The sequence below is a fragment of the Tasmannia lanceolata genome, unplaced genomic scaffold (genome assembly GCF_043159265.1).
Source record: "Tasmannia lanceolata isolate RefF3 unplaced genomic scaffold, GAP_Taslan_0.1 ptg000023l, whole genome shotgun sequence".
Classification (NCBI taxonomy): Eukaryota; Viridiplantae; Streptophyta; class Magnoliopsida; order Canellales; family Winteraceae; genus Tasmannia; species Tasmannia lanceolata.
In genome coordinates this window covers 5,042,934-5,054,671 of record NW_027518700.1, presented here as the reverse complement: position 1 = coordinate 5,054,671, position 11,738 = coordinate 5,042,934, and the positions used below count along the sequence as shown (strand labels likewise).

General features: G+C 42.1%; 1 protein-coding gene across 1 annotated transcript; it reads right to left on the bottom strand.

The window, feature by feature from the left end:
- Positions 1–3,731: 3,731 nt before the first annotated feature.
- LOC143856661 (uncharacterized) lies at positions 3,732–5,854 on the bottom strand. Its single transcript, XM_077366926.1, has 3 exons — positions 4,406–5,854; positions 3,802–4,318; positions 3,732–3,748 (listed from the first exon to the last, which is right to left on the bottom strand). The coding sequence occupies exons 1-3, from the start codon at positions 5,852–5,854 to the stop codon at positions 3,732–3,734; spliced, it is 1,983 nt and encodes a 660-aa protein (XP_077223041.1).
- Positions 5,855–11,738: the final 5,884 nt, after the last annotated feature.

Here is an 11,738-nt window from a genome sequence, read left to right as displayed (position 1 = left end):
TCTGATACCCTTGGATGTGGTACAAGGCTCTCAGCCTCTTTTCATCAATCATCTGCAATTCCTGATGTCTAGCTCTTGCCCACTCAGACTCTGGCAGATTCGCTTCCATCATGACTCTTAAAGATGGAATTCTCATCTCAACAGGGAGGACTGCTTCCATTCCATACACTAAAGAGTACGGAGTTACACCTGTAGAAGATCTGATCGATGTCCTATAAGCCCACAAAGCAAAAGGAAGTTTGTTCGACCAATCTTTGTAAGTCTCGGTCATCTTACTGATTATGACCTTGATGTTCTTGTTTGCTGCCTCTACAGCACCATTTGTCTGCGGTCTGTAAGGAGATGACTTGTGATGCTTGATTTTGAATTCTTCACACAGGTGCACTACCTCTTTCTTGAAGTGAGATCCATTGTCAGAAATCAGCTCATGAGGTACTCCATATCTGCAAATGATGTTTGCACGGATGAACTTCGCAACTGTATTGGAAGTTATGGAAGCATATGAAGCAGCTTCTATCCACTTCGTGAAATAGTCAATGGCCACCAAGATGTATTCGTGTCCACTTGACGATTTGGGATAGACTTTGCCAATGATATCAATTCCCCACACTGAGAACGGCCACGGCGAGGTCATAGAGTGCAGCTCTGATGGAGGCACATGAATAAGATTCGCATAGACTTGGCATTTATGACATTTCTTCACAAATGCGAAACAATCTGTTTCCATTGAGGGCCAATAGAAACCGAGTCTAAGGATCTTCCTTGATAGCATTTTACCATTCATGTGAGGACCACAAACACCTTCATGTGTTTGTTCTGTGAGCTCTGTAGCCTGATCTTCATCAACACACAGAAGCTGTATCCCATCAAACGACCTTCTGTACAATTCTTCACCACAGATGATGAAGTTGGCAGCGAACCTCTGAAGAGTTTTCCTCTCTTTGCTGGAAGCTTCAGGCGGATGCCCCTTGCCTGAAATGAAATTTCTGATATCTGTATACCATGGCTTTCCATCCGGACACCTGGCAGATATCTCGATGGCATTTACATGCGCTGGAGCCCATTGCAACCTTACAGCTAAAGGTTGAACCTCCATCGTCGCAGAAATATCCAGCATTGATGCCAGAGTGGCTAAAGCATCAGCAAAGTGATTCCTTGTCCTCGACAGATGAGTGAAGGTGACATTCCTGAACTTCCCGACCAGAGATGCAAGATAAGTGTGATACGAGATCAACCTCGCCTCTTTTGTTTTCCAATCCCCATTTATTTGACAAATGATCAGGATTGAATCTCCGAATACATCGATGTCTTGAATTCGCAAAGCTAATGTTGCCTCAAGTCCTGCGATACATGCTTCATATTCAGCCATGTTGTTGGTGCATTCGAATTGCAACTTGATGGATATCAGGATGTATTCCTTCTTTGGAGATACCAAAACTGCCCCTATTCCTTGACCATGATTATTAACAGCTCCGTCAAAGTACATAAGCCATTTAGAACTCGGAATCTCTTCTTCAATGTCCATGATCTCCTCATCAGGAAAATCAGCCTTCAGAAAAGCATTCTCCTCAACAGGAGCATCAGCCAGCTGCTCAGCAATTACCCGTCCCTTAATTGATTTCTGAGTGACATATGTGATGTCAAACTCAGACAATAATAGCAACCATCTGGCTGTTCTTCCGGTAAGAGTGGGTTTTTCGAACAAATACTTCAACGGATCCATCCGTGAGAGCAAAAATATCTTGTTCGACAGAAGATAATGTCTAAGCCTTTGAGTCGCCCAAACCAATGCTAAACACGTCTTTTCCAAGACAGTGTATTTGATTTCATACTCCAACATTTTCTTGCTGATGTAGTAGATGGGCTTTTCTTTCTTAGACCCTGCCTCCTGCTGAGCAAGCATACAACCCATTGCTGTATCCGTGATGGACAAATACATCAACAATGGTTGACCAGGAATGACTGGGGATAAGACAGGAGGCAAAGACAAACACTGCTTGACCTTTTCAAACGCTTCTTGACATTCTTCATTCCATTTCTTGGAGGAATTCTTTTTCAATAACTTGAAGATGGGTTCACACGTCATAGTTAAATGAGATATGAATCTCCTCAAGTATTGCACTTTGCCAAGAAATCCACGAATCTGCTTTTCTGTCTTTGGTGGTTGCATTTCTTGGATTGCCTTGATCTTCTGAGGGTCCACTTCGATTCCTCTTTCACTGACCATGAATCCAAGCAACTTCCCTGACGTGACCCCAAATACACATTTATTTGGGTTCAAACGAAGTTGAAACTTTCGGATTCGCTCGAAAAACTTTCTCAAAGCGATTGTATGCTCTGGCCGAGTCTTGCCTTTGACTATCATGTCATCTACATAGACCTCGACCTCCTTATGAATCATGTCATGAAGAAGAGTAGTCGCAGCTCTCTGATAGGTGGCACCAGCATTCTTGAGACCAAACGGCATCACTCTGTAGCAATATGTCCCCCACTGAGTAATAAATGCCGTCTTCATCATATCCTCAGGCGCCATTTTGATTTGGTTATACCCTGAGAATCCATCCATAAAGGATAAGAGTGCATGTCTAGCGGTATTATCAACCAGGAGATCAATATTAGGAAGCGGAAAGTCATCTTTTGGACTTGCCTTGTTCAAATCTCTGAAATCGACACACATCCTGACTTTCCCGTCCTTCTTGGGCACCGGTACAATATTTGCAAGCCATTCAGGGTATTCAACTACCTCGATGAATTTCACTTCGAGCAGTTTCTTAACTTCATCATGAACTTTCAACTCCCATTCTGTTTTAAGTTTCCGGAGTTTTTGCTTCTTCGGCTTGATGCCCGGGATTAGAGGTAATTTGTGTTGGACAATGTCCTCACTCAATCCTGGCATGTCGTCGTAAGACCAAGCAAAAACTTCCTTAAACTCTTTTAGCAAGGTGATTAATTCTTCGTGCTCCTTAGGAGATAAAATTTTGCCAATTCGTATTTCCCGAATTAAGGATTCATCACCTATATTTACAGTTTCAATTTCCTCATCGAGTGGTTTAGCTCGGCGACTCTCCTCTTGTTGAATCATATGTTTAATTTCAAGGGGAGTTTCGTCGGTTACCTCATTAAAGGGGGAGTCTTGATGATCATTATTAGTTACTTGATCAGGTTTAGAAGCAGAATCAGCAGAAGAGACAAGTACAGGAATGTAAGCAAAAGAATCTTTTATTTCATCAGAATGAATGATTACATCAGATGACTCGCCCACATCAGGCGTTACAGACTTTGAAACAGAATGAAAAAATAAGTCGACATCAGTATCGACGCGATGGGAAACATGTACAGCCAAAGAATCAATGAATACGCCCTCGGACTCGGACTCAACGCCACCAGGAATAGACTCGTCACCTACTCCAGGAGTAGAACAGACCTCTATAGTACCTGCATCAAAAGAAAAGTTAGAAATGACAGACTCTGGGACGGACTCAGAAACTGACACGAATTTTGAAACGACTGACTCTTTTGAAGGGGCTGGACTATACTGAAAGAATACTTGGGGTATAACCTGTGAGGTCCAGTTATCCAGAGGTCCCTCAGCTGGGGTGATGGAGCTTCTTGGGTTTATGAAGGGTGCGTCTCCTCCGATCATTGCAATGACTGGTGCCTCAACTTGGAACAAAGATTCTAAGAGCTCTGATTCAAATGTATCAACCCAATCTGAGTCTTGCTTCTCTGATTCAACTGACTTTGCAATCTGCTCAAAGAAAAAGTTCTTCGGCAATTCATCAGCAAAGAAAATCTCTAGACCTGGCAGCTTCTTCCCAGTCTCGTCATACCACGGCTCAGGAAAACCGTAAAACGGACAATCGGCCCCTTCCTTTCTGAATCTACCATTCATAATCATGCTGAACGGTCCCATTGGAAACTCGAAACCCTGGCGGCGGCAATTAGCCCATTTTAACATGTATGCCTTCATCTCTTGGACTTCCTTTCGGGTAGGCTGATACCCTAACCCGAATAATCCATTCATCGCCTTCATTAATGGCCATTCAGTCAGGCCTTGCAGGTTTCTTCCCAGGCCAGCTCCCGGAATATAACCAAACCGTCGCATCATCCTTGCGACACTAACATTGGTACTTGTTAAGAACATGATCTCCTCATTCATAGCCTCCCCCATAGTAATAGTAGAGACCTCTAATGAGAATCCTGTCAAGCTGACATCCTTGGCATTTTCATCAACTGATTCGGTAGTTATCTGCCCAATTTCAGGCTCTGGATCTCCCCGTACTGTAATCACCCTGTTATTCCTGACGAATTTCAATTTCTGGTGTAGCGTCGAAGGAATAACTCCGACCTTATGCAGCCAAGGTCGGCCCAGGAGAAGAAAGAAAGAGGTTTTGATATCGAGCACTTGGAATTCGACTTCAAAAGTCTCCCCTCCAATCTCGATCTCAGTGGCTAATATCCCGATCACATCCCTTCTAGTGCCGTCATACGCTAAGATACCCTGCTCAGATGGTATGAAATCTGTTGGTTCAAACCCTAAGGTAGTTGCAGTATTTAATGGGCAAACGTTCAAAGCTGACCCATTATCAATCAAGACTTCCGGCACTCTCTTTTTGTTGCAAATTATGGTGATTCGGAGAGGGCGAACATGGTCTCTTCCTTCCGGAGGGAGGTCTTCGTCAGTAAAAGACAAATCCTGTGAAACTCTTGTCACGGCCACTAAACTGACCAGTTCATCAGGAGTAATCTCAACTGATACCTGGGACGAATTCAGCTCACGAAGCACAACATGTCTGTGCTTTGGTGACGCCATCAGTAAACCCCAAATGGACACATTGGCTTGTGTCCTTTTCAACTGTTTCAGCAAATTGTCCTCCTCATCATCTAAACTCTGTTTCTGTTTTTGATTCTGATGGTCAACCCCTCTTGCAACCTCAGCGGGATTCTCGACTCTGAGCTCAGCTGGCTTGAAGACTCGTCCACCACGTGTGACGTGACGGAGCTCATCACACTGGTCATTCAAGAGCGACAAATCCTCGTCCTCTAATCTTAGAACATAAGGGACTTCTTCGCTGCTCTCTCCCTCTTCAAATTTGAGGACATATGAACATTCGGCAGATTCTGCAGATCCCCCATCTCGAGCAGACAGTACATAAGGCTTCTCATTTTCTGTATCACTGTCTCCTTCTTCCCATCTCAGAACATACGGCTCCCCAGAGATTACTGCGCAAATACGGGAATGGTCCAAAACAACTTCCTCTGTAAGGATTGCATAAACATTTGGTGGGGGAGTTGCATGCGTCGGCAAAGGATTGCGAGTGACGTTAGGAGCTTCAACAGAAATTTTCTTTGCCTCGATCATGTCTTGGATCTTATGTTTCAAGGCCATACATCGATCAGTCAGATGTCCGACGCCCTGATGATACTCGCAGTAGTAATCTTTCTTCCAATACCTCGGGAGAGGATTCGGAGCCTCCCTAGGTTCTAGCAACTCAATTTTCTTATCCCTCAACAGCTTCTTCAATGCTACTGACAAGGAATACGGCAAAGGATCGAATCGTCTTGGCTCCTTCCTCTCTGGGCGACCTTCGCCAAAATTTACTCTCCGTGCTGGCGGAGCAGTATTCATATTATGAACCTCCTTAGGTGCAACCATAGGTCTTTTTCCTTCTCTTGAATCAGAAGGAACTCTCGATCTCCAACCCTTAGACAATGCATCTTCTATTTGGGTTCCCGTCTTAATGAGATGATTGAAATCAAGAAAGTACTGGATGGCCATGTGGTGATAGTATTGTGGAGACAGATTCTTCACAACAATTTTGATTTGCTCCTCATCTGGCAGACGATGAGTCATCTGCGCGGCTTTCCTTCTCCATCTGCGGATGAAGGAAGTGAAGGTTTCATTGTGGCCCTGCTTCAAAGCCTTCAGATCTCTTTTGGTTACGTCGATCCCCTCCTCCATGGAGAACTGCTCGACGAACCTATTGGCGATGTCTTCTAGAGTTCTGATTTCTTCGGTCTTTAAACTCAAAAACCACTTCTTGGCGGTTCCAACAAGTGATCGGGGAAATAAAAGAGCAACCTGCTCCGGAGACAAGCCATGCTGCTGAAGAAGCGGAATGACAGACATTAAATGGCTTCTAGGACAACCTGTCCCATCATACTTATCCATATCTGGCACTTTGAATCTAGGAGGCAGTGTGACTCCTGGATATATCATAAAATCGGCCATGTTCAACTTTTTCGGGCCCTGGAATTTTATGTTTTCCATCTCTTTAGTCAGCTTGTCTATTCTGTCTGCCATCGCTCTGCCCTCATTGTCTCTCTCCAGATGAGGGAGACAATTATGTTCTGCATACTGCTCATCCTAGATATCATCCTCAACATTCAAAACTGCAGGCCTGGCCATTGCAGGAGGTGGAGGAGGTAAAACAGAAGGGTGCTGAGCTACATGCTCTTTAGAAGTAGAACTTCTATCAGTTTTCAAACGAGCAATCTCTTCATTGATGGTGCCCAATTGTGCCAGGATAATTTTCATCATCTCATTGGTGTCAAGGGCATTATTTCCATTTTCCGCCATGGGTTCAGGTGTAAATTGGATGGGTGAAGGAATTTCCTGAAGATTAGAGAAAGGTAATGCAGGGGAAGTAAAAGAAATTGGTGAGGAAGAAAATCGACTCAGCCTGGAATCAGCGGACTGACGGGACCAGGTTGATTTTGAAACGAGGATTTTCTTAGGAGCAATGGTTGCTCAATCAAGAATCCTGTTATGGAAATATAAACACTAGATTAAAATTTTGATAATCAAGATAAACGATTCTGATCAAATAGGGATAAGAGAAACAGAAACACATTTTCATTAATAAAAATCAAATTGCTATTACAATAGATGGAAATACTAATCTCTGATCACAACTGGATAAGCAGACTAACAAAACTGGGAAATGCAGAAATCAGAATAACAAAACATGATATAGATCTTCAAGGCTCCTCAATCCGAGCTCTCTTGCTTGCAGGCCTTTCCGATATTTTTCCACGTCGGAATTTACGAGATAAACCTAACCTCCTTTCTATATTTTTGTTTCCCCAAGCAGCCACAATGGATCGGACGAGATCAGGAGTGAGATCTTCACAAAGAGGAGGGACTATGATTCCGGGAGGACATGGAATTCCCGTAATCTGATGGAGAATTCGCATGGGTGCATAAAAGGAAGATTTCTCGGTACCCATGAGGTAAACAAATGAATGCGGGTAAGTGCTAGTAAAAACGTGGAAACATGAATGACTTACCCAGCGAAACTGACTCTCCTCTACATGTTGTAACCAATTGTGCCATTCATCGATAGACTGAGGTTGATGGGCTATTGGTTTCCATGTATGGAAATTCTTCAGGGTATATGGATTTTGGTTTTGTCGCTGAAGAATTTGAAGTTTTTCACCAAGCCAGACATACAACAACTTGACACATCCATAGAAATTGTCCTTGATCTCTTGGGAAGCAATAAGATCTAGTCCCAAGAAGGTCTCTGCTAACATGGTAGGGATAGGATTCCTCCTCTCATTGATCTGATCTACCACTCCTAATAGTATCAAAGATGCAACATGGGAATTTCTGCGAAGAACATGACGTGCGAAGACTATAAAAATTAAAGCATTACGTCGGCAATCCTGAAAACGAGAGTTAGTAGGATCGACGTTTTTCGAAAAAAGTTTAACAAGGTCTTGAATTTTCACGCACGTATCCGTTAAACACGGCAGAGCATCCACAGTCTCATTTTTGAACAGTTTGCAAAACAGACCATGAGGAGATTCCATCCTTGAAGGTTTGATCCAGAGTCCCTCAGATGGGAGCTCTAGCATGGTACACCAATCTTCAAATATGGGACAAAGTTCAAAACGGCCAAATCGGAAGACATGAAGAACAGGATCCCAAAGTCCAGCAGCTGCTTGGAGAAACTTCCAATTTATATCCCGACTGTTCAAATAGGTGAACGATTTGATGAAATGATCAGCCATATTTCTCTGTGACTGTTCACGCGGAAGAGCTTTAATGGTATCGGCTATCCAGCTGTCCAACAAAAGGTTTGCCATAATCAGACCTGACACAAAGATAGGACGGGATAATGAGGGAATGAAGATAACTTCGAATAAACAAAGAATAAAAATAAACTTAACGATCAAGCATAAGAAGGATATTATGGATGACATCGAATGTTCCACTACTGATCAAAGATGATCAGAAACTCAGAAACGAGACCACGGTCACAAAATGACAACAGTAGATCATAGACCGGATCTAAATCTGGAAGATGGATGTCAAAACTGGACGATCAAAGAGATCAATAATAGAATATGGCCATAAAGACAGCAGACAAACTGTCGACCATATCTAAAGACAAGAGAAGAAAACAATCTGAATAATATATGACACAACAAAAGAATGGATAAATGAAGTTTCAATCTGAGGGATAAAAACAAGTGAATTTTATGATCATCGAGTCAAAGAATAAACCGTAGCTATGAGGGTGACAAGTAGAAGCCACTAGCTAGGTTTAGATCTGAGAGATGCATAGACATGACTGATTGATCCAAACCAGAAATCTCTACTAGAAAGTAGGTCCTGATCTTAAAATCAACAGATATAGAGACATAATCTCAATAAATAGAACAACAGAGAGGCCACGACCATGAGAGGGCAAGTAAAAGCCACTGGTCGGGTCTAGATCTGAAAAACGGACTGATACAACTGATTAGATTAGACAAGGAAACCTCACTAAAGAGTAAGCCCTCAATCTGATAATCAATATATAGATATATACATATATACCCTAACCAGGGGCACCAGCCCTAAATATAATCTAGCAGAGTCAAGAAACTTGACTCAAGACAGACATGTGAGTGCACTAGGACTGCGTTGTAGCCACATAAGGTGAGCTACAATAATCTATGGATAGGACAAGGTTCCTAAATCTAGGCTCCAACATGTATAAGCAACACATGTTCGTCCTTATATGAATGCAATATATATACATAAGCACATGCAGATCCTAACTGGGTTTCACTAAGTCAACAAATATATTCATATACATAATATATGTAAAATGAAAGTAGAGCTCCGGACTCAATATATCAGGTACTATGCTTATGATCCATACTTAAAATGTATAACACAAGTACGCCTAGTGTTATACATAGTATGCTTCATTGCCCATCGGCTGCTGTAAACACAAGTACGCCTAGTGTTTACGACTGCAGCACTGGCGCATAGCTTGGTAATAGATACAACAGCACCATCTGGATAGTGATATCCCATGAGGTACGCATTATATCTATCCCATGGAGCTAATAATAAGAAAATCAATAAAAGAGAAAAGAAAATATAAAATGATGTATGCTGTGCAGTGTGTGAATCCCTTGTTTTAAACACCCATCTGGTGCCCCTGGATTCTAAGAGATTGAATTCTCATTTATAATGATTTTAGCCCAAAATTCTTCAAAATTAGTAACAAATGGCATTTTAACAGAGTTAGGCAATATTCCAAGAACTCCCCAGCAGAGTCGCCAGGCTGTGGACCCCGATCCGAGAGAGAGGCGAGGCGGTGGTGAGGGACGAGCCCCACACGCTGACAGTCTCAAATGGATCATCCACGTGAATGGAGAGCTCTACCAAGGAACTCTCGAAAGAAAATGTGCCCTCACAGCATGAGTGGCGATACAAAGGTGAGATACCTCTCGATTCGGGGACTAGCCCAGATTCGAGGCGTACCTTATACAAAGAAGAGTCGCCATCCAGGGAAGTAGGCCCTGGATCCCACACTATGCTCTGTTGCAACGGATAACCAGAGATATAAAATAAGGGTCGTGCCTGGTTACGAATTCGGAAGGTCTAAAGAGCACCTCATCCGCCCAAGTGCAAACACCTGGTCTCTTATGCCATTTACTTAATAATTTTGAAGAGTTTTGGGCGAAAATCATATGAAATGGGAATGAATATCTCCGAGAAGACGTCTATCTAATCATGCATGTCTCGGAGATGAAATCAAAGGCACACAAGATAAAATAAAAGAAACATGTGCCACCTAAGCATAGCTAGGTTATAAGTGACATGCCTAATGGGTGTCTAAGTTCTGATGAACAAACACATGCATGACACACCAAAAAAGTATAAGGTCTGCGCAATAAAGTAAGAAAACACTGCAAAACATAGAAAATGACTCGATACCATACAACCCTAAGACTCTAATCTATACCTAGGCCCGAGTCTTTAGATGATCTGATGTTCATCCAAAGAAGCCTACGTATCCCCGCCTCCACGAGAATCAAGGCAACGTAGTTCTTCGCACCTATTCTAAGCTATGATGCCTAAGACATCTAGACCTCTATCCTAGACTCGATCTAAAAGACCGGACTAGTTCTTAAAGCTTCTTGTGTGATTATTTAAATTCCAATGGATTGTAGATTTTAGGACACCCTATATGCCTTAACTAAATGCAGGTTAGCCCTAAGCTAATGCAGGTGGTTCCTATAATTTATGTGTAGCTAGGCTGTACGCCCTAAGGGAAACAATGGGATCACTAGCGTATCCAAGACTTAATCATCAGTCGGCGATATTAATCGCCAACTGACTGGACGGAGGCGCTCCTATAACTCTAGGATAAACTCCTAACTCTAACACAAACACAAACAAACCACACAACACATCAAAGACAAACTCAAAACTCTAAAACTCTTTATCTAGGACAAACTCCTAACTCTAGAGGAAGATCTTGTTGAAAACAAGGTTTTGAAGATTTTTGGTATTTTTTCTTAAAATGGGTAAATGATTTATTTACAAAGGTTTGGCTGGACCTGAGATAAGAATCTCAAGCTGCACTACGTACCTCGTGGAAGAGGATCAAGCCAACGTAGTTCGAAACAGATTTCCTAACTACTCTCCTAATGACTCAAGATTTTTGAGGTTTTTGATTTTTCAGATGTTTTTGTTATTTTAAGTGTTTTTTGAGATGTTTTTGAATTTTTAAGTGTTTTTTGAGATGTTTTTGGATTTTTAAGTGTTTTTTTAGATGTTTTTGGATTTTTAAGTATTTTTGAGATGTTTTTGGATTTTTAAGTATTTTTGAGATGTTTTTGTTGTTTTTAAGTGTTTTTGAGATGTTTTTAGATTTTTAAGTATTTTTGAGATGTTTTTGTTGTTTTTAAGTGTTTTTGAGATGTTTTTGGATTTTTAGCACCAAAGAACAGAATCCTATCATCATAAGGGTGAGGTAAACTCCTGATATCCCGCAAAGGTCGGACAGCATCCTACGCTTTGCAAGGGAAAAATGACAGAAACACAACTCTGCAAGGGTTGGATAGCTTCCTATACCTTGCAAGAGCGAATAGAAAGACACGATATGATGAGAGGTTGGATGGAATCCTAACCCCTATGATGATAGAATTTGATTCCTGAACAAGAGGACTGACTCTCTAGACTAAGGACGGATTCCTATGCTAGTGAACTATCAAACTAAGATAAAACTCACAAGTAATAAGGAAAAAGAGACCTTGTGCATATTTGGCAAAGGTAAAACACCCAGCCGGGCCGGACAGCTACCTAGCCCTAGGGTGCAACAAATGTGCGCCCAGTACCCCATAAGGGTTGGGGTATGAAGCCAAGCCGAGTAGGGTGTTCTCCTAAAACCAAACGGCGCACAAAGAGGAGGATGCTAATGAGACAAAGCATGTCTCCTAAAAGAAAG